The sequence below is a fragment of the Euprymna scolopes genome, chromosome 17, assembly GCF_053919585.1.
Source record: "Euprymna scolopes isolate OS-2025 chromosome 17, ASM5391958v1, whole genome shotgun sequence".
NCBI classification, from domain to species: Eukaryota; Metazoa; Mollusca; class Cephalopoda; order Sepiida; family Sepiolidae; genus Euprymna; species Euprymna scolopes.
Genome location: NC_136498.1, coordinates 105,193,678 through 105,219,140, shown reverse-complemented (window position 1 = coordinate 105,219,140; position 25,463 = coordinate 105,193,678). Strand labels below are relative to the sequence as shown.

General features: G+C 33.5%; 1 protein-coding gene across 1 annotated transcript in view; it reads left to right on the top strand.

Annotated features, from left to right (window-relative positions):
- The window catches only part of LOC145296861 (telomerase Cajal body protein 1-like), a 245,506-nt gene that overhangs the window by 75,599 nt on the left and 144,444 nt on the right, over positions 1 to 25,463 (top strand). Inside the window, exon 9 of the mRNA XM_080142995.1 lies at positions 11,755 to 11,873. Coding sequence (XP_079999121.1) covers positions 11,755 to 11,873 — 119 coding nt within the window. The remainder of the gene's footprint in view (positions 1 to 11,754; positions 11,874 to 25,463) is intronic.

Here is a 25,463-nt window from a genome sequence, read left to right as displayed (position 1 = left end):
AGCAATGAACAAAAATATGAGTATGAAAATGATAATATGGGTTTCAAGGTTGAGAGCAAGCGTACATAGTATTCAGTCCTGGTTAACTTACATCAAATCTATATATATCTATAAAAGTGAAAATGTGTGCGTGCGAGGACACTTCTCAACCTATATACTCAACAAATTTTTGATCTACAGACTTGAAATTTGGCATATAGGGTAATCAGACATGTAGTGGAAAACTTTTTGATCGGTTTTCATCCAGAAAAAAAGAGCGACTAAGGGGTCAAAATTGAAAAATTTGTATGTAGAGGTGGGGGGGGGGGAGTCATCAACTTTTTATATGTTTGTCAACTGTTTCACAAATGTGCGTGCGTAAAATGGTTCACACGGCAGATTCATTATGTTAAGAATAAGTAGGTTTGAAAACACCTTTTAAAGATCGTGTCAAGGTAGACTCACCGCTTTTGGTTTCGATATCAGCTTGAGTATTTTTTTTTTTACTTACAAGAAGTGAATTGTAAAAACAATACACGCATGCACATATCTCAGTTTGTTTCCCTATTTTTTTTACTTCATTTTTTTTAAAGGAATTTAACATTACATTTAATATCTATGGTATTTCTGTTTATAATAAACCATCAGTAACATAAAACGTTACGTTATAAATAAGAATTCTGAATTAATAAAATATAATATTTATGCATATTTTACGACTGAGCAACACCGGGCAGCTTGCTAGTCTGTATGTATGTATGTATGTATATATATATATATATATATATATATATATAATTAGGCAAAATGTGTGTTAGTGTGTGCGTTTTTTGTATATGTCCGGCAAAGGCCTTTGGACGGGGGGGGTGCTCGAGGCGATTAATGTTTCTTAGAACTTTTTATATACTCACTAGATTATAATATCTATGATTTACGAAACGAGGTCGCGTCTGTTTTTTATTTGAATGACTTTTACACGCTATTTTCACGGTATTTCTCATTGTTTAGCTTTTCCGTGTATAAGGGAAACTGAATCCGTTTACAAGGGAGTCTCCCTGGCACTCGTGAGCTATGATCAATGCGGGCAAAACCTGTCATATCAGACAATTGATATTCATTTGGACACTCCCCTTTTTATGGGAAGCTGGTTTTCCCCAAAACATTTTGGGAAACTAGCTTGCAGCCAAAGTTAAGTGCAGGATTTCATTCCCCCATGGCGTGATGTTTGACTTCGTTAAATTTACGCACCTGCCACTTCACTTTTTAATCGTTTAATTTCAACCCTTCTCAGTTCTCTGCCCAATTTGCGTTGTGGTAAGTTCTCACGCTTTTTTTTTAATCTGCCTTTGCCTCAAGGCTTCGGGTTCGAACCTACCTCCCTACCAAAATTTTTTTTCTTTTACATCTACAAACACCCGGGCAACGCCGGGCACCCACGCTAGTCTTATATAAAATGATATAATACATAGATTTTATTTTTTTATTTTGCTGGCTTAAAAGATAGAACCTCACACTATCTGGTGTCTTGAACACAGCAAAAATGCACATAAGAGAAAAACATTTTTTGCATCTTTTTTTTTTTTTTTTGGGAAACACAAGAATGATGTCTACTTGGAAAAAATGTGTCAAGAAAAGATCCATGGATGAGATGAAAAACGTTCTTCGCCATTTTTGTCTGACGTTTCTTAGGACTCTTGGGGAAGGAACTGACAGCAGCACAGATCAATTGAATGTCCAGTCTTGAAGAATCGTCTTCAGAAAACAACAGACCAAGATTTCTCACCTATTTCGAAAAAAAAACAAAACTTTTTTGTCTACGCTTGCTTATCTAGCAAAACTTTCATATCAGCACGTGATTAGAATTCTTATTTTCTTATAGGGTAATGCATGTTGAGAACAAACTACATAATTTTGTTAGAAAAAAACAAAGAACATTTTAAAAATGTCCTGGAAGTTTTGAGAAGACTTAGTTGGAGATGTTTGTTTTTCATTAAAGAAAAACGCTAAATATCTGAAAGTGTGAATTCATTTTTATTGAACTTAATTGCGGCAATTTGAAAAAAAATTAATGAAAATATGCTTTAAAAGTATATATTTCTTTATAATTAAACATGTATATATAAATGTATATATTTATAAGGAAATATATTTTATGTATCTAATTTGGGTATTTACTTCAATAGTGCTCAATACATAAATAAAGCTAAGTAGTAAGTTATGAAATATGTATATATATTAGAAGATATCTCACTACTGATGCAATTTTCTATCTATATAAAAGCCAAGTACGTCCAAGGATGGAATACTGTTGCCATATCTGGGTAGGAGCGGCCAAAAACAGCCTATCATGCCTTGACAGAGTACAAAATAGACTTCGTGGCTTAGTGGGGGATGCCCTTTTCTCTACCCTGCAACCTCTCTCCCACAGAAGAGACGTTGCAAGCCTATCCTTGTTTTATCGTTATTTTCATGGCAGGTGCTCGTCTGAACTCCAATCCCTGGTCCCCCCTCGCCAATCTTTCACGAAAAACACCCGTCTAGCTGAATCCACTGTGAAAAATTTCCCCCACTCTATATCTGTGCCTAAATCAAAACGCGGATTCCATGAACAAAGCTTCTTTCTTAGAACTGCACGCCTGTGGAACTCTGTTCCATCTGCCTGCTTCCCTCCGGACTACAACTTGGTTGTCTTCAAGTCCAATGTTAATAAATTCCTAATGAACCGCCCCCTTAATTAAACACTTCATCAAATCTCCATACTAACGTAATGTACTTGCAATAACCCTTATCCCTGAGTGGCTTCCGGGCTTCGATTTACTGTGTAAAAAAAAAAAAAAAATAATGACGTTGGCACACTAGTTCTTATTAGATCACTGTAGCTAAGCAATAGCGAACCTGAACAGTACCGGATGGATGACCAATTGGAAATATTAGGTACTGTATGTAATATGCCGGGATGTTGAAATTTTCAGGTACATTTAAAACTATTGAGAGATGCTCCCTCAGTCTTCGTTAAGACATGCATCTAGGAGAAGGAAAACTCTGTAAAAAAAAACAATGGTCATGCTCTTCTTTGTCTTTTGGCAATCATTTGTACCAACTAAAATTATCAGTGATTCCAAAAAATGAGGATGGTTCTACACAAAGCCTTCAACATGATAAACAAATTTTGACAATTTAGTTGTCTGAACCCCATAACACGATTTGACAGGAGAGTCAATTTATATATATATATATATATATATATATATATATATATATATATATAGTAAGTTATAAAATGTATATGGCGATTAAGCTACACTGAATATTCCGCGGAATATTCAGTGTTGCTTAATCGCCATATACATTTTATAACTTACTAACTAGCTCTATCTACGTATTGAGCACTTTTGAAGTAAATACTTAAAGTTTATGTATAAATCTATACTTTCGTATATTAATTTTATGTGAGTAAATTAAGTAGTTATATATATATTCCTAGAACTAAGCATATTAACCTATCAAATATATACATATTATAGTATTAGAGAAAGAGTTAACTACTTAAATAAAAATAACTTATATATATATATATATATATATACATACATACATACCTTTGACAGGATAATTACCCTAAGCATCACTGTATAGGGAAAAATATAACTACCAATACACCACATTCATTTAATTCCTATTAATAGGCCCATATATCCATTTAAAATAACTACTAACCCAACCGTAAGAACATATATCTCATATATAAACAAATAAATAAGTAACCGGAAAAAACTAAAAACAAAGGAAAGAATAAAGAATAGCGAAGAACAAAAAATTAAATCAATATATATAAAATAAATTAAAAAACAAAAAATAAAACAAAAAATAAAAACACTTATCAATAGGAAGTTGACAAAAGTAAAGAAAGGACAATAAAAACAACCTAGCAGATAGGTAGTATCAACTATAGAAACATGAAAGTACTTCAGGTCAAAGCAAGAAAAGTAACCACCAGACTAATAAAATTCTAACACCTCCCAACTGTCAACAGCTTAACCATATGAAATAGCACTCCCCTCCCCCTCACCCCTACTTGGTAAACTAAAAAACTAAAAACAAATAAAGAATAAAAGAATTAAAAAAACAGCAATAAATAAAAAAAATAAACCAATAGATTAAAATAACGCTTGTCAAAAGGAAATTAAAGTCACTACCAATAAAAAATATACATCCATAAAAACAACAAGGATATAGGGAATTTTAAATCAAAGGCAATAAACAACCTGCAAGCTAAAGAATCACTTACCACCTCCCTACTAATGACGACTTGTAGAGAAACAGTATCACTCTTTCCCCCACCACACCTCTGAAAAAACCCTACTGCTCACATTCACCAAACAATGTTGATTGCATCCAAATATCTTATAAGAACCAATATGGTCTTGACACCAGTTTCAATATCAATTCTTTTTTGGTCTGATGAAGTCCCTGAATTGGCACTCCAGTTAAACATGTATGCACATATGTAACCAAAATGTCCGTATAATAAACAAACTATATATATATAAATGTAAAATTTTGATTTTTTTTTTTTGTTTTGTTGATTTTTTTAACAATAATACGTTTAATAGCGTCTCCAACTTTTGAAATTATGGAAAATCTGTTTCCTTAGAAAATAGTTCATTTTTTTTTATTTAAACAAATATTATTCATTATTTTACTTATTAAACATGTGTATTTAGAGACACTACCTCTCATCAATGTAGCTTAACTGTTTCTATGATTCAAACCTCAAACCCATATGTATTATGGTTGAGTGCATTAACCATTGCACCCAAAGTCCTAGATGACTTTACGTGTTATTTTTATTAGTAATACACACGGACGAAAAAACGCTTTGGATAATCACAGATTTCAAGGTAGTTCTACTAAAATAGCCATATTTTTTAAACCAAAGCACTTCAAGTCTTCAAATTACTACTGTTTTGTTCGGAAATGAATATACTTTCAAATGAATTAATAAATATGAATGTACATTATATATTTTAAGAGTTTTAAGCAAATAAAGTGATAAAAATGTGAACGTCATAAAATGGCGTTTTCGGTAAGGTTTTGTAATGACCCCCCCTGTTTTCTAAAGGTCCGTACCGTGATTGTATGAAGAATTTCATCATGAAATTTGGGAATCAATAAGAAGAGGTGTTAATCTTAATACTGCCAAGTGTCCGAAATATTTTTGACCATTTCTTTTTTTGTCGTGTTAAAAATAAGACTTTAATATGCCGAGTATCGAACATTTTGAAAAAAAAATTCTTCGGACACCCAGTAGTAAATAAATCAATCTTTTTACTATCTTTATCAATTAAAAGTATTATTTTATGTTGAGTAGGACCGCGGTAATTGATAATTTAAAGGGACCTACCCGAAAAAAAAAATTGTTTCTATTTCTCGAATTTGGTCAAATGAAGTTAATATTACTAGAAGCAGCAGCAGCTACAGCCTGTAGAATCAGCCATAGCACAGTGTATAAATAAACACGCGTTCTTTAATTTTTATTCAAGAACGAATTAAGAAAAACAAAATGAAACATAATGAAAACATAATGAAATATGAATATAAATGTTCTTATGTTTAATTAGAGCTATTTTGTTATCAGAATAACATTAGTTTAGAACTATTCGGTTTTCAGAATGTATAATAACAACAATCCCAACCAATTCGGCATTATGAATCTGTTGCAATTTCTCACATTTTTCGTCAAATTTAAAAACATGGTTAAAAAAAACAAAATAAACTTTTGTAGATATATAGCTTGCATGCACTTTTATTCTTTAAATTAGTTTTGAACAGCGAATTAAAACAATGTTTTACTGCGAACAACCACAAATGTTTTTTTTTTCAAAATCAAAATCAAAATCTCGTTTATACATAGATTCGAAAAAGTTGTCAAAAAACAAATATATAACAAATAAATGTTATCAAAGGCAAGATAAGTTACTTTTCTACCTAACTGGATAATTTTCTAGTGTTTTTATTTAATGTAACATGTTTATTCAGCTCGAAAAACGCACAGTGTTTACCGATGTATTGGAAAATTAAAAATGGCGCCCGGCCCGACTCTCTTTGACACGGTAAGTTTGAGAAAAGGAGTTAAAAATTAAAAAAAAAAAACCATACAAAATACTGTTAAAAACTCACCGAATATATGTCAGCCTATGTCACGGTAACATATATTGAGCGAGTTTCTAGCAGTATTTTGTCTACTTTTTTATTTTTAACTCTTTTCCCCAAACTTACCGTTTCAAGAGAGTCGGCCGGCGGGTGCCATTTAAAATTTTCCAAAACATCGGTAAACACTGTTTTCAAGCTGAATAAACATGTTACATTAAATAAAAACACTAAAAGATTATCCAGTTAGGTAGAAAAGTAACTTGCTTTTGATAACATTTATTTGTTATATATTTGTTTTTTTGACAACTTTTTCGAATCTATGTGTATAGTAATACAAACCCTCAAAATCTATATCAATATTCTTGAAATTTTAAAAGCAGTTAGAAAACACATCAAACTACAATTAGGAAGCTTTTTATTTCGTTAATTTTTTTTTCTACTTATTAAGCGAAAGATATTTTTACAACCTGCTCCAGCGTAGTATAAACGGCCTATGGAATTAACACCTTCAACCTCGAAAATAGAAATCAACAAATTTATGGAATTTTCTTTGAAATTTCGCAACGCAGTTTCTTATTAAATTAAAACTAAATATATAATATAAAGCCAATAATTATGAACCGCTAACAGTAAATATGAGTGATGAACGCTCTCTTTGAAAAAAAGCTCTCTTAACTTCACCTCTAATCCAAATTATGTGTGGCAAGTCTCCTCCTAAAACACTCTTTAACCCTAACAATAACACTAAGTTCGAGTGGCAAGCCCCCCTCCCCCTCCAACAAAATACCTCTGTAAGCCACATACAAGCATCTAAAACAAACAAACAAAAAATAGATCCTTCCTTAAAGAAAATACACATAAAAATAAATTGGTTAACTGTCCTAAAATGCTAGAATGGCCAGGAAATGGTGAATTATTTTACATTAAATTTTTGTGAAACTAACCGCTCCCCCCTCTAATATTGTTTTTGTTAGCTTTGTCTCTGTCAAGTTTTCAGTATGTTCACACATAATTTTCCTTAGCCCTACAATTAATTCAAAGTCCGAATGGCAACCCTCCACATATTCTCATTGCATAGAAACCCTCTTAAAACTACACATAATCATCTTAAAAAAAAAAAAAAAAGCATGCATATTTTCCCATAGAAAAAAAAACAGTTAACTGCCCTAAAATGCTAGAATGATCTGTAATAGGAAATTATTTTACATTCAATTCTAAAATAATTTGTTTATCTTTCATTAAAGTTTTTCATGGCATTTTATACATAATTTCCTAAAAAGGTAGAATCACATTTTGGAGGGGTGGTCAGAAGGAGTTGAGTGGGGTTAAACAGAAGGTGTTAATCTACAATAATACCAAAGAAATATTGCAATATATTCATTTTTAAATGGTCTTATGTTTAGATTTAAGTTTTTTGTACATAAAGCACATTACAATTCAACTTTGAGTTCTCCAACTTCTTTTCTGTTTATGAATACATGGCATTTTTAAGGAATTGCTGCATATTTATGCACATTTACTGCAGATTATTTGGAAACCATAAACTTTGGGAGATTTTCAGTTGCATATTCTGATTCCTTGTAAAAAAATACACTTATACAGTAAATTTCATTTTTTAGTCTTGTGTTTTAACAAAGATATGACATTTTTACTGAAAAAGTAGTGTAAAAAATGTGACGAAACGCATATGGTCTTAAAGAGGGGAAAATATCCAAACGTGTGAGGCACAAAAATAGCCATAACTTCCTTAATTTTAATCAGATTTTAAAAATTTAAAAAGATTCTTTCTTAGCTCATCAAGCCTTTTCTATGCATACCAATATTGAAATATTTAAAGCTATTTCAATTTTTTCATGTGTATTGCTATTTTTATCGCTTTTAAACTGATGTCGGTTTTTTGTTTTAATGATAATATGGTTAATAGCATCTCCAACCTTGGGGAGTATGGAAAATCTTTTTCCTTAGAAAATCGCCCCCTTTTTTTTTTATTTTTATTTTTTTTGGAACGTACACAAATAAACAAATATTATTTATTATTTTACTTATAAAACAGTATCTACGAACGTATGTGTGTGTGTGTGTGTATGTATGTATGTATGTATGTATGTATATATATATATATATATATATATATTCAACAAAGTTTTATAAGGATATATATTCTCTGTATTGATGTATTTACTTCAATAGTGCTCAATACATGAGTAGAGCTAGGTAGTAAATTTATGAAATATCTATATATATATATATTTTTTTTTTTATACTTCCAATAGATGTACACAGACTATACGTGATGGTCTGTAGTGGCCGAGGTAGTGATTGGTCTCTAGACCAGCGGCAAACACTGTAGACCTGTCGTCTGGAGCTAAGTTTGACATCTACTTAGATAGTGTGCAACCACATCTTTGCCAACCTTGGAGTATTCTATAAACATGATATTAGCGTAGCACCTTTGAATAGAACTGGTACTACATTTTGATCATAATCTGAAGGTCATCATCATCATATTCGGTTCAATGTCCATATTACATGCTGGTATGCATTGAATGGTTTTTAGAAATTGACTTCCAAACTAACCTACTTCTGAGCAAATCTATATTTATTCCAAAGAAACCAAAAACGTGTAATTCAGTTCAAGTTTTATGCCAATAATATGCAAAAACAAATAAAAGCAGTTATAAAGGCAAAAGAAGGACATGACAAATATTGATTGTTGTTTTATGTTTGGTATGGCAGCAACATTACATGGCATAAAAAAATTGTTTTTTTTTTTTCATTGCATCTTAACAATTTGGCATCCTCCTCCTGAACCCGCTGAACTTTGTTTGGTCATACGTCGCCCAGCATCATTGGATGACATTAACTTCTATGAAAGTTTACTCATTGGATCAAGCTTTACTAGAAAGGATTCGTTTACCATAAACAGGCCAAGCGTGGAAAAAGATGAACATGATGCTATCTCACATTTTCAAAGTCAGCTTGGAAGTCAACACCAAAGTGTACCTAGATGAGCTGAAGCGTGGGGCGATTTCCTGGTGCAATCAAGTGCCGCTGGCAGATCTGGGTGTGGCAGCAAGACTCTGTGCCGGCTCACAAATCCAAAGAGACCCAGGCTTGGCTTCAGAAGGAGTGCCATGACTTTGTACTTTTCTTTCACTGCCCTCGCTCCTCCCCCGATCTGAACCCGCCGGACTACTTTATTTGTCCTCTCACAACACCAAAGACAGCTTGATCATCACCATCTGTCGAAAATTTGCTGACCTCCCACCGGCGTTTGTGGAAAAGGCATGCTCCCAGTTCCAGACCTGTATTGAGGCAGTGATTGAGACTGAAAGGCGGCGACATTCAGCTCTATTACACAATCAAGTTACCTGAATTGATCATTACCATCTGTCGAGAATTTGCTGACCTCCCACCGGCGTTTGTGGAAAAGGCATGCTCCCAGTTCCAGACCTGTATTGAGGCAGTGATTGAGACTGAAAGGCGGCGACATTCAGCTCTATTACACAATCAAGTTACCTGAATTGATCATTACCATCTGTCGAGAATTTGCTGACCTCCCACCGGCGTTTGTGGAAAAGGCATGCTCCCAGTTCCAGACCTGTATTGAGGCAGTGATTGAGACTGAAAGACAGCGACATTCAGCTCTATTACATAGTCAAGTTACCTGAATTGATTTTTTTCAATAAAATTTTTGAAATAAAGCTGTATTGTTGTTTCCTTTAGGGCGACACTTTTATTGTTCCACCATTAGTTTCGAGGGTTTTTTGAAGCATGAAAACGATGTTGTTTTCTGGTATTTAATATTTTATTTTTTATATTTCAAGCGATCCTCCGCTCTTGTTCACAAAAATGTATCGAAATGAAAACGAAGGAGGTTGTATTTTGGCAATACTATATTCTAAAAAAGGGTGAAAGGTGATAACGTATGGAAGTGAAATTGCCTTAGTGTCAGTCATGGTCAAAATTATGGAGCACCAATGAAAAATCGAAATTATGATTCAAACTTATATATTTAAAGGTTTAGAATAGTGGAGTAAACATTAATAAATTTATTTTAAAAACAATCAATATTTGTCATGTCCTTCTTTTGCCTTTATAACTACTTTTATTTGTTTTCGCATATTGGCTAAATTGTTGCAGGTGGTAGGATCTATTTTCTGCCTCTCTTCATGAAGTGTGGCCTCTAATTTTTTAAATTTTTTTATGAACATTTGTGCATCGTCACTCTTTTCCCAAGATGGGACCACAAAGTTTCAATGAGGTTTAGATCTAGGGATTGAGAGGGACACTTCATCACTGTAATCCCTTTTTTTTTTCAAATCAACCTATTGAAACTTTTGACATATGAGGCATTGTCTTGCTGGAAGATTACATCACTTGGAATGTTATTATTAAATATTTTAGTCGAAGAGGTTTGGTAAATTTGGTCCACCATGTTCGTATAAATTGTAGAGTTCATTCTGCCTTCACATGTGTACAACAGTTCAATGCCTGAAGAAGCCATGCAGCCCCAAATCATTATGCTTTCTCCTTCAAATTTGATAGTTAGAACCACACAATTGGGATGAAATGCTTCTCCTTCCTTACTGCAAACATAAACTGCTCCAGGGGTGCCAAAAAAATAGTAAAAAAAATTTTCTACAATTTCTGAATAGATGTTATTCACATAAAAATTTCAATTGTTCCTTTCAAAGTTTAGGGAATAGAAGCTGTTAACTTACCTCAAAATTATTTTCATCGGACGAAACAATTTTGGCCTACGGCAAACATAATAAGCCATAAAAAACATAAATCATTAGGTGTCCAATTTTCATGTTTTTTTGTAAATTCCAATCATTTTTTCTTGTTGGCCTTAGATAAGTATGGGTTCTTCCTTGCTTTGCATCCTTTTAATCCTGCTTCTAATAACCTCTTCTCACTGCTCGAGCTGATATGCTTTTGTTTGCATCGTCTCTAAGTTCACTAGCAGGCTCTGAAGAACTTTTCTTCCTATCTGCAAGAGATGTTCTTTTAAAAAATCTGTCTTCCCTGGTGGTTGTAGACATTTTATGACTTTGTCCTTTTCTGTTTTTAAAAGATTTTGTTTCCTTATACCTTTTAATCGTTGTTTGAGCTCTCTTCCTTGAGCATTCCATCTTCCTGGCAATTTCTTCCTGAAAATATCCTTCACCAAATAAAGCAACAATTTGTGCCCTTTTAATCTCTGAAAGCTGCCTTTTTTGGAGATATTTTCAATTAAATATACTGTTATAGCTCTGGAAAGAATCAATTATCACCTGAAAAATAAGGAACAACTTTTAGTATGGCAAATGATTCATTTTGAATATTGGAATGAATTTAGTACGAAACTCAGCTAAAACTCTTGAAAGAGACTTTAAAACCAAAAAATACTACAATCTATTGTTAAATATTTTATATTTGCTCTCAACTGTTCACTGTAAAATTCTTAATGTTTAAATGCGTAGATTTAAACTATTATCTAAGTTTTTTTCTTGGTGATCCATAATTTTGACCATGGCTGTATAGATTAGTAGTGGAAATGAGATGTGTGTGGTTCCATTTCTTGTTGTAATTGAATTCCATAAGTAATCCGCAGTGATTGTTTTCTTTCTATTCCAGTTGCTCTGTACTCCGAACCATCTGGTGAGATGGTGTGCATGTTCCAAGGTCATCAAGGTGGAGTGACGCATATCATTTTTTCTCCTGATGGAAACAGGATTTACAGTGGAGGACGGAAAGTAAGTAATTTTATCTATCACTCTTGTTCAAAACTATTATGACTTACTGTATGAATTAAGTCTTTTATTTGTAAGTCAGAAAAAGTTCTTAAGTCTATTCGTATAATTTGGTTATTAGTCCGATTGTCTACACATGGTATGCGACATCGCTGCTCTCCCAAGATGGCTGTTCGCTTATGGTCCCATGTTGTTCTTGCGTGAAGATAAACATGATAACTGTTATTTCAGAGTTAAAGCAGGTGAGGCAACTTTGCCTTTACAGAAAAAAGTTATTTCCCTTTGACCATGTTATCGTCCTAATATAAACCAATCATGGTTATTTATTTATTTGCTTCCTCACTGAGCAAATTAGGCACAAGGCCGTTTTTTAGTGTGGCAAGGAAAAACCAGCTCCCCTAAGGGGGCACTCTGGCAGGGTCCAAAATTAGCAATTATCTGATATGAAGGGTTTCCCCCACATTGATCAAACTAATTGACTTAAAAAGTAAAAAGTAATTGTCCGATATGAAGGGTTTCTCCCACATTGACTAGAACTGATTACTTTCTTTTCTGCTCCTGGCCCGAAGGCCAAGAACAGCCTCTGCACCTCACGTTTGGTATTTTCAACCATGGTTTTTCAAAATTGTGAATGTGGGCAGCCATATATTTTCATAATTAAACAGAAACATTCTATGCTTTTCAATAACATTTGTCTAAGTGAATATATGCTGCCTAAATTTACACATACACACACACACACACACACATACACACACACACATACATACACACATACACACATCCACACACACGCGCACACACACACACACACACACATTTACTAGCCTTTGCCTGGGTGTTTGGAGGTGTGTGTTGACAAAAAAAAAAAAAGTGGTAGTAGGCAGGCGGGCTCGAACCTGTACCGTGAAGCAGGAAAAGAATGTGAAAAAAAGAAAAGTGACGCCTTCGCTGTTGCGCCATCGCCAAACCAAAAGTTATGTAGGTTTAAATTAAGGCTAGTCAATCTAAAAAAGGGGATGACTTTTGAAAATATTGACGAAAAAAAAGTGACCTCTCCCTGTAGAAAAGTGCCAAGTTGAGGGTGAAGGAATTAATGTTTTTAGCCAATTTTTGATATTTGTCATAACTTCAAAACGATACCGACCTCATGAAAATCCGTCGCCGCTGTTGAAAGTTTTAGGCAGACCTATATGATGATTGCAACGTCTTGTCAGACGAGTGCCACTCCCTCAGACACTGAAAGTTCATGAGCCCGAAAAAAGACATATAGTCCTGCCAGCGAATTCACATGCTCAAGCAGACATGACACTAAAGACGGTCATTGTTATACATACAAAAATATACATGCACACACACATACATATGTACACGCGTACATACACAATACGCACACATACATATACATACACACACATGCAAACATAAACAAGACGGTCATTGGTATACATACATATAAATATATACGTGCATACATACATACATACATACATGTCTATAAGCATATGCTCATATATACTCATATACATACACAATGCATAATACACAAACATACATATACATACCCACATTCATACATACACATATACATACATATACATCCACATATACAAATACATACACAAATATACTTACACATACATATACGTACACATATGCACATATATATATACATACACTTACCTACATATACATACACATCCATATATATGCATTCATACACACATACATATACATACACATACATGCATATACACACATACATGCATACAAACATTTATATATGTATATATGTACACACACAAACATATATACACATACACATATACATACATATACACATAGATATAAATACATATAAACTCACATGTACATATATAAATATACACACACATACATATATAAATATACATACACATACATATATAAATATACATACACATATACATACGTAGATACATATAATAATGGCAGAATAATTGTTACATGCATCCAGCATTACAGGCGTACACACGTCACAGCTTTTTTTATCGCCACAGGACTTTTCTTTTTTTTTTTTATAATAGACAAATGCCTCAGGGAGTATCTATACAAAGATGATGTTACAGAGTTTTAGCTTTGTACGACAGCTAAATCTCTCTCTCGGTTCAAAATGTTGACATCCAGCAACAAGCAAGAGCAAGATAGCCAGCAACAAGTCAAACTGCAGACCAGTTTAATGCGGGTACTGGTCTCCCGCTTTGTTTTTTTTTTTTTTAAATAAAAAGTTTGGTTGAGACAGACCTATATACATACATACATACATACATACATACATACAAACAGACAGGTGAGGTTTATATTATAGATTATTTGTTCTTCTTTAATGATCCCCATTATTTCATAGTGACCCATATTTTTATTTTTCATACATATATACTACATTTTTGATTTACTCATATATTGTACCAACTTTTGATATTTCTTAATTATTTTTTTTACCATATTATCCTATTCTTTCATTCTCATTTCATATCTAAATGTTGAAGTGAAAGAATTTCTATTTTTGTGAGAAAATGTGTCTGTCGCGTGTGCTTTTTAACCAATAGTGATGACGGCAGAAAACCCAAAGAGAAAAACCCACCAGCAAATGTAACCGACATTATATCAACCCCTTGATCTAAAAGAGATTTTCTTTTTTTTTTTTTTTACACAGGCATCACCACATTATCAAGGCCAAGAGGCCACTCGAGGATAAGGGTTAAAGAGTGTACAGTAGAAATTGGACAATATAGTAATCATTAGTAATGAAAATTCGGTAAATTTGATAACTTATATGGAACAGCTCATCAAGAACTTATTTACATTAGACTTGAAGACAACCATATTGTAGTCAGACGGAAAGCAGGAAAACGGAAGACAATTCCACAGGCGTGCAGTTCTAAGAAAGAAGCTTTGTTCATGGAATCTACGTTTAGGTTTAGGCACATAAAAAGAGTGGGGGGAATTATTGATAGTGTTTTAAGCTAGACGAGTGTTTCTTGTGAAAGTTTGGCGAGGGGGGACCATAGACTGAAGCTCAGTCAAACACTTTCCATGAAAATAACGATACATCAGAGACAAACTCGCAACATCTCTTCTGTGAGATAGAGGTTGCAGGGAAGAGAAAAGGACATCTCCCACGAGGCCACGAAGTCTATTTTGAATCCTATTAAGGCAGGACAAGTCCTTTCTAGCAGCTTCTTCCCAGATGTGGCAACAGTATTCCATCCTTGGACGTACCTGGCTCTTATAATAGGTAGAGAATTGCATCAGCAGTGAGATGTGCCTATTTTTTTATTGTGTCTAACACCCGTGGAGCTGGTTGCTGTGCCTAGGACATAATACTTCTTTAGAGATGTCCTCATGGCACAGATAAACTCTTCAGTAAACAATTTGTCATAACTTTATTTCATTGCTGATGACACCAAAGACCACATTGCCCATCTGATTGTTGGACATGTATTTGTCTCTCTCTGGTCACTTCATAGTTGAATTCTGAATCTTTTAATTCATATCTGACCTGTTCTACCATCCTTCTAAGTTAATGCTGAAGAAGTTTGAAACCTTGGTTCTTGTTCAGAATTCTCCCTATATTAAAAAAAAAGATAAAGGAAAACCTATATGATGTATGTACCCCTGACAAAACTAAGATATCCTATTCCAAAAATCACATAAATTGATCAAGTAATTTTGTTTTTATAAAGAAAACCATTTTTAAACGATAAATGAGAATTCATAGCCATTATAACAAAAATGTTGCAAGTTTGAATTATTGAGTTATCGCCCTTTGTTTCTTGAGATTGTGTTATAAATGGTGATTGAAACAATCACTCCTTGGATACTCATATAATTTTATTTTAGTTAAGAATAAAACTACTCGATCAATTTATGTGATTTTTGGAATATCATATTTTTGTTTTGTTATAGGTACATCACACCATACAGATTAAAAAAAAAAAAAATGTTTGTCTTTAATATAGAAATTTTGGACCAGCACAAAAAATCTCTTTTATAGTCTTCTTTATCTTTTCCCCAAATATGGAGATTCAAAGTTGTCCATAGTCAATTATTAAAAAACAAAACAAACAACAACAACAAACAAACCTTAAACTAAAAAATAACAGAAATATACTGAGTGTTTTCATGAAAACAAAACTACCAGTAAAAATAAAATAAATATAAAATTTGCAGTTGAAAGTTGCAAACAAATATTATCTGCTTTCTGCATTTCATTTTTTGCTATGGTTTTTATTTGCATAACTTACCACTTTTCACTTTAATCATTTTTACAAAAAAACATATTTTTCTTTAAAATGGCTCATTATGCCACAGATCAGAGAACTAGATGAGTGACTTGTGTGTTTAATTATCAATTACAGTGAATTAGAACAATTTAAATAGAATGATTGTTGAACATAACTCAATTCCAGAACTAAAGAATATCTTAGCATGTATTTTATGTTATTAAAGTATATAGTAAAAATTATTAGGTAGGAGAATTTACATAAACTCACATTTAGTATATGCTGGCAGGGAGACCCGACTCATATTTTTATTGCCATCCAAATTGGTGAAATTGCCATTTTTCAATCAAATCAATTTGTTGCCTACTCTAGTTGAGAATTTATCACAGTGCACCGGGAGGAAGTTTTCTATGCTTCCCTGCAATGACTTAGTCCACAAAACATTATATACATTGCACTGTCGAGAACCAACTGTTGATTATATAAAATTATTTTTATATATAACGGCTGGAATTTAAGTTTAAAGTATCATGTGCTCTAAACAAAACATTCCTTTCAAACGTGCCTCTGCCATATCAAAGAATCTACTGTTGATTTTATATGCCGGGCTTTTCTGCTTGTGCAGTAATAAAACTTCTCAAATGCACTTCTGATGTTAGGCTGTATAAAAGTGTTAACTTTGGTCAAAATCGCCTGTTCCTTCTTTCATGAGATTTTTTTTATTATTGATACTTATCAAAGACTATGATACAAAACCTATCTAAGAACACTGCCACATACATAAAATACATTTGTGTAAAATTTCATAAAAATCGGCTCAGACATTTCAGAGTCCATAGGGAATGAACTCACTCTCACACACACACACACACACACACACACACACATACAAAGTTCATTTTATATATAGGGTTGATTGATAAAATGGTTCCCCTAGAAAAGCCGACATGATTCAATTTCTGTTGCAGACCATCTACTTTTTTTTGTTGTTGCAGACTATCTACTAGTTGGCCAGTTGTGTACAAATCCCAAAAGTGATAGGAGCCTTCTATCATGTCTGAAAGTGACACAATGTTCAACGAGTGAGATTGGAGATGCGCCGCTGTACAACTTATGCTCTCTACTGATCCAAGTTATGACAACATGACCATTGCCAGCACCTTCAAAATGTATCGCTGGATTGCCACAAATAAGGACGTGCCCAGGCTGATGAAAACAAAGTTTTTGGCCACGGTTATGAGCCTTAACAATAATGCTAAGTACAAGTGGCAGAGCTCCCCACTAAAAAAAACTTCCTCTGTAAACTTATATAAGTGTAAAAAAAAAAAAGCATTAAGAACATTTGATCCCATAAAAAAAATAAATTGGTCAACTGTCCTAAACCGCTAGGATGGTCTTGAAATGGTGAACTATTTTACATTTATGTGAAACCAACCCTCACTCTAAATTCTAAAATTGTTTTTGTTTTGTTTCTGTCAAGTCTTCAGGATGTTCACACATAACTTTCCTTAACCCTATCATTAACCCAAAGTCAGAGTGGCAACCTCCCCACCTTCTCATAATTGCACAAAGACCCTGTTAAAACCACACATAATCGCCTTTTAGAAAACAAACCAAAAAAAAACACCCAGGATTTATCTATCATAGGAAAAAAAAGGGGGGGGGTAACTGCCCTAAAACGCTGGAATGATTCAAAATGAGAAATCATTTTACATTAAATTCTAAAATAATTTTTGTTTATCTTTTATTAAAGTTTTTCAAGTTGTTCACATGTAATTGTCTATAAAGGTAGAATCACATATTTTGGAGAGGTGATCAGATGGGGAGGGGTAATAGAAGGTATTAATCTACAATAACACCAGAGAAATATTGTAATATATTAATTTTTAACCAATCCTAGATTTCGATTTCAGTTTTTGGCACATAAAATGCATTACAATTCAACTTTGAGTTCTCTAACTTCTTTTCTTTTAATGGGTACATGGCATTTTTAAGGAATTGCAGCATATTTACGTGCATTTACTGCAGATTATTTGGAAACCATTCATTTCTGGAGGTTTTCAGTCGCATATTCAGATTCCTTGCACAAAATACAAATTTCATTGCTTGGTCTTGTGTTTTAACAAAGATATAGTATTTTTACTGAAAAAGTGGTGCAAAAAATGTGACAAAACGCATAAGTCTTAAAAAATATCCAAACACGCAGGGCATAAACATAGTCATAACTTCCTTAATTTTAATTGGATTTTAAAAAATTTAAAAAGATTCTTTCTTAGCTTATCAAGCTCTTTCTATATATACCTATGCTGAAATATTTCAAGCCATTAAATTTTTTCGTGTGTATTGCTATTTACATATGTTAAAGCCTAAAACTGCACCATTTGTTCATTTTCAGCCAGATTTGACGTCCCCTGGGGACGTTTGGGACTAAATGGGGGGGGGGGGGGGAAATGCTGAACTTAGTCAGTTTTTTTTAACTCCTCGTCAATTGTGCACTCACGGGGGACCATGCATGTTTCATTTGTTATTATTTGTATTTGTACTCACTAGGAGTTCTCAGACAGGTCATCATCAGAGATTACTCACTGCAAGGGAGAGTATGTTTTGTAAAAAAACATGCAATAAAATCAAACATTGTTTATTAAAAAAAAATGTTTTCCAGTCGACAGCGACGTTGTTGCTGTTGGCTTGAGGTATAAAGCAAATAGATCACAAATGAATAAAGCAAGACTATGAAATAAAAAAAAAGTATAAACAAATAAAAATTGTTTCTGAATTTTTGAGATGAGGATTTATTATTTGGACTATTGTCTGCAAGGACCCGTAGTTTAGTGTAAAAGTACTTGACAAAATTCAGTTGTAAATTATTCTATTCTGGAGGTCAAAGGTTCAATCCTCAGTGTGGGAGACACTCAAAATACAATTGTGAATTACTTAGAATTTCTACCCAGTCATGGTTGAACAAGAACAAGAGTGTAGCAATCAAAACTTGCTACAATCACAGGCAGGAGCTAATTCTTGTGACTTGAGATTTGAAATCTATTTTCTCTCTGGCTTGTCCAATCACAAGCCAGCTCACAATCACGTGACCAAGTACATAAAAGGCGAAATGAGCAAACCCTCTCTCCTTTTCCTCCCTGGTCTGCCTGGCGGCTGACGTATCTAAGGGCTGTTGAGTACAACAAGAGAGGTGATCAGATGGGGAGAGGTAACAGAAGGTATTAATCTACAATAATACCAAAGAAATATGGCAATATATTAATTTTTAACCAGTCCTAGATTTCGATTTTAGTTTTTGACACACAAAATGCATTACAATTTAACTTTGAGTTCTCTAACTTCTTTTCTTTTAATGGGTACATGGCATTTCTAAGGAATTGCAGCATATTTACATGCATTTACTGCAGATTATTTGGAAACCATTAATTTCTGGAGGTTTTCACTCACATATTCAGATTCTTTGCACAAAATACAAATTTCATTGCTTGATCTTGTCCAATCACAAGCCAGCTCACAATCATGTGACCAAGTACATAAAAGGCGAAATGAGCAAACCCTCTCTCTTTTTCCTCTCTGCTCTGCCTGGCGGCAGACGTCTCTTAGGGCTGTTGAGTACAACAAGGCAACATGCTTCCACGTGCGCTTCACACACATACTTTTTCCTACCACAAGACACTAACCCTTTGTCCCATCTCTACTATCACACGCACGCTCCTACCAACACGTAAACGCATTGAACACCTTTCTCTTTCTTTCAATGGGCCTGACCTATATCTAATTGTTGAATATCTAATCTACGTCACCACATCAGGAACTCTTTTCACGACTACTATAAATATAAGCACGCATAAACACTGAACTCTCCTACCAACCCATTTCTCGCTTGAACATGCTACTAACAAGGATAACAAATAAAGTTGCTTTTGAATATAGAATGAAACTCCCTTTCGTTGTCTAGCGTTTAATTTGAAATTCTGTGAAAATTCCTGAGTTTAATAAGGTACACCTGAAGAAGGTAGGAGGTGACCAAAATATTAAGATAAGAACAGTAGTTCAAAGAATAATAGTAAAAACTGACGGGACCTGTGGAAATTCCACAGCGGCAGCTTTTGTATGTAATATATTGCTGCTGGGCATTCTGTGGATGTTCAGCATGAATGGAGACCTTGCAATATTATTGTACCTATTTACAATGCCTCTCCACGGAACAGTTAGACACCAGGGTCGTTTTTTAATGTGTGATATTATTGTAGCCCTTTTCTTAAAACTGTAAAAGTATTTATCTAAGTTATCTGATTTATGTAGTGACAGAATATATCTGGTTATTACAGTGCATCTCCAGTATCCTTATAGGAGTCTGTGACATATTTTCATTGTATAGACGCCTGGCGCAAACGGAAACCCCACAGCATCATTATACCATATTTAGACAGAACAGATACTACCTTTGGATCCTAGTCAGAAGACATAGAAGGCATATTTTAGTCTCGTATACGGTTCAAAAACAATATCATTTCTTTAATTTTAATTTTTTTTTTTATATTGTGTCTTCGGTGATCGGGAGATCCTATTTATTAAAAAGGAGGATAGGTGATAAGATACTGTGAATATTAAATTAGCGGATCTATATACTAATTTAATGTTCATAGTATGTTATCTCCTTCTTTTCTCCTTTTTAATAAATAGGATCTCCCAATTGAATAATATATAATCAAGAAACTGTGACACATGTATGTACGTTAAAAGGTATTACGGTATTATTATATAGATTAAAAACTAAAATAACTGTATCCCAGGAGACATTAGCCTGATACAGCTATCATAGTTTCTTATGATATTTCATTTTTTTTATTAACATTTTCCATATTCAAATCTTAAAAAACCTTCAATACTTATATGTTACCATTCCAATATTTTTTTTTTCTTACTCCATACGTGATATAAATACAATTCTGCCTAAACGTTTTCTCTTTTTAGTATTGATCATTATTGATCGGTTCTTTTTCTATTCTCGGCTAAAAGATATAGAGTAAAAGATTGATTGAATCGACAAAGAAACATCAAGTTTTTTTAGACTTTATCTTTTTATGTTCATAATATTCTATAGTGAAATTATACAACAATACTGGGGAACCTCCTCGAAAAATACCACTTATGATATCGGTAATAAAGTTCAGTCCTTTTTTTTTACAATCCAACTATATTGTATCCCAAGATATCTAGTCTATGTCTGACTTGTCCACCAAGTTTTAGTCAGGAATGTCCAACAGTCTTTATTGTTGTATGTAATAACATATGAGATACTTTAGTGAATCATCTTATCAGTGAAAGATCGAAAAGAAAACTAGTTTAAGTCAACTCCGTCTCCCTCTCTCTCTCTCTCTCTCTCTCTCTCTCTCTCTCTCTATATATATATATATATATATATATATATATATAAGAACAAATAATTAATAAAAGTCCAATATTAACAAATTCCTAATGAACCGCCCCCTTAAGTAAACACTTCATCAAATCTCCACACTAACGTAATGTACTTGCAATAACCCTTATCCTTGAGTGGCTTCCGGGCCTTGATAAGTGTAAAAAAAAAAACAAAAAAAAACAAAAAAAAAAAACGTTAAAAACATTTTAAGAAGGGTTAAAAACTTCCAAGACTATATATATATATATATATGGGTAACTCTCCAAAGTTAGAGGCCATTGGTTGACATGCATACCAAAAAATTAAAATGTGGATAAAATGTTTTTAGTGGTGTTTTCTGATAGACAGACATCTATTGCATGGTATGCTATTGGAAATTTTATAAAATAAAAGAGTGTGCTTGTTATATATGATGTCAAAGTTTACCAAGGACACAACTGTCCCGTGTAACATGGACACCAAATTATTAGCAAAATAGACAAAGGACAGTTATCTTAACGAGGTTATTTCTTTTATTTTAGCATTGTTATGAACTTATATTGCTCATTACAGGTTACTTTTCAGTTTTGAACCTTCGCTGAACGCAGTTTGAGTGCAGATCTCCCTCTGTCCAAAGACGTGCAATGGAAATATTCAAACACAACCCAGTGCCACTGACACAAGGCTCACAAAAACAAGACAGTTCTCTAGTCATCACCTTATTTCCTTCACATCTAATACTATGCACTTTTCGTGTGCCTTTGTTTTTGCTGGCCTATTCCTCTTGCGGTCTATATCTTCAGATGTAACAAAAAAGAACGATCTGAAGTAGTGTTCATCTTTGCAACTGCTGTCCTGTGGTTGTTTTTTGAGATGGTTTCATCACAATATTTATAAAGTTCTCTAGCATTTGAAATTACCAAATCGTCCCTCATGCGCACAGCCCTTTCTGCCCCCACTTTTCACGATAGCTCTTTCACCGTCCGATGGATTTTTGCCGTGACGGGAGCCAAAAAAGTTTCGTTCCAGTACGCAACGAGATCCTTCAATGCACACGACACATCAGCAAAGGAACCCTTCGACTTATGCTGTGCTGTGCAGCCATCTGTCCACTGAACAATGTGGTCAATATGTAGCCCTCTTGTGGTTTTCAAATGCTGAACAGCTTGTTTGGTGAATCTATGCACAGCATGATAGTCGTGAGTTTTTTCGTCGCTCATGGATATAAGTGACTCCGTTACTGTTTAGGTGCACCGAGGGCAGGCATAGTAACACACAATCGCGTGCACTGTTACTTGTTCGTAGTACCAGTGAGCAGCCTGCACCTCATTTTGATACTTGCAGACATAATTTTCTGCAAAGTCAAGCACCATCACACTCTTGCGGCGAGGGAAAGGCTTTTGGTGGCACAGTCTGTCAAACTGGGAAAACTGCCAGTCGGCACTGAAAAGGTGTCCAGTCAGGAAACGGAGTTCTTCTTTCACCTCTGCAACAAGACACCAACAGTCAGGAGCCGGATTGATTCGCCGGGTGTCTTGTTACATAGGACCGGAATATTTAAACAATCCCATTTTTTTGGCAACTCCTATGAATTTCACAGCAAAAATCGGTTTGTAGATTACTTTAATATTCTACAACTTTACTTTGAACAAAAATTTGACTAAAACAAAGCAAATTTTTACGATATAGCTTTTTTCCACCCACGTTTCTTCTCGCTTTCACATAGACGTAAACCTGTTTGACTACCTATCTGTATACAGGACATACATTCCATGCTCAAAACCAATTTCAAATCACAGTATTTTTATCTAATTTTATACACATATACTTTCAAATGCATATTAAGAACGTTTTGATAGCAAAAACTCACCCTGGATGGCGTAGGTGACGAAACACAGTCCAGTGTAACACAATGACACTTTGAGGACACAACAGCTTCTCGCCAAATTTTCAGCCTTAAATGTGTAGACACTGAGAAAACTGCAGGGGAAACCCCTTTCCGGTGCTTTGTGTCAGTGCCCGATAAGAAAATAGTTCCGAAAATTTTCGTTTTGATCGAGATTTATTTACGATTGTTTTGTCCTACGTAATGCTGAAAAGTTGACACAAAAGATAAACATGAAGGCTATTTCATCATTTGCTTTTAATTGATCGTTTTCGGTAAAAGAAAGGCACTCAATGTGTACACATATGCGTACACTTTGATCCAGTAATGGTCATTTTGTATTCCTGTCCGACTTCAACCCAAACCGGTAGCGAAAGTTTGTAGGTATTTTTAGACACTGTGTGTTACGTCGGACAGTAAATCTTTTTGAGGCTAATAATAAAAGAAACTTTATTTGTGTGAAAATTATGCTATTAGTTAATAATTTGAACTAGTTAGAAAGCAGCAGTGTGGATATATTTAGACTATTTGAACTTTAGTAGACTCGTAAAAAGCCATGTGCACTCATGTCAACTTTTTTGCTCGCTATTTTCGCCAAAAAGTCGCACAAAAACGCATTTAAGTCACTAAAACAAACACACATCACTCCAATATTTATACAGTTTATTTAAACATCACTTTGAACTGAATAGCCAATCAGTGTACCATGTTAAAAGCTATAAAACATGCAAAAAATGTCAAAAATCAGAAACAGCATCAGTGGCTCCCAACTCTGGAGAGTTACTCATATATATATATATATATATATATATATATATATGAGCAAACAGTTAATAAAATGTTAAAAAACACTTTGAAATGAGTTAAAAACATATTTAATCTGAAAAGGAAACACTAGATAAATGGATAGTCCTTAATCCGCGGAGTTTCGAAGAAATACTCTCCTTCTCATCAGAGGGTAGGAATTAGCAAAATGCGGGATCGGATTTTGCATGCAGAAGTATTTGATGAAACAACAAGTAAGTCAAAGATCTTACTTGAAAACAGAATAAGTTAAGCAGAGGGAATATGGTGAAGAAAAAGGTGATTACACATGAATGGATAGTCTGGTGGAAGATAAAAAATCCAGTGACGGTAAAATCCAAATGTAAAACTTCAAGAAAGTTAAAAGAATTATTATAAGCTCTATTTTCTATTTGGTTTTATTGAGCTTTTATGTCTGGCTGAGATAATTTTATAAATATTAATTCTTTAATATTTATAATTTACTTTAATTTTACCATCTTTGATCATTTTGGTAAATTCAATTGTAATTTTCATTTTTTATATATATATATATATATATATATAGTCTTGGAAGTTTTTAACCTTTAAAACTATATATAGAAAAACTTAATTTTTATATTTTTTTATCATTCATTGAAAAACTATTTAATCAGTAAGTCACCTGCAATCACTGCATCAACTTGTTCTCTCGAATTCATAATAGTTCTAATGTTAATTTAAGGGATCATCAGTTGTTTACCATGAAACACTGTTTCGGGGATTTAAAAACAAAACATTATATTAAATCATGGCTCTCCAGCAGTGTTGATCAAACAACACCACCCTTAATCACAAGAACAAAAAAAATGTTCCAGATATTAGATCAAGTTACCTTCTCTTGATTAATTTCGTTAACCTATTCATGTTATAAAAAATGACTTCCTTACCTGTGAGATTCGTCTGTTTCCAAATTAAAAATGGATATATTTTTTAATTTACCAGTCTTGTGTTTATAAGATAAGGATTAATCCATTTTATTACTTATCACCCAGTACTATGATTAGTACTTTTATATATTTACGTTCTTATTTATTTATTAAAAATATATAAAAGTTATATATATATATATATATATAACTTTATACACACATTTTTCTTTTAATAATATATTTTATATATTACTAATATAATGATACTGATGCCGCACCAACCACACCGAGTGTCCTTAACCTCGTCGGATTCCACCCGATGTGACAGGTGTTTTTTCGATCGTA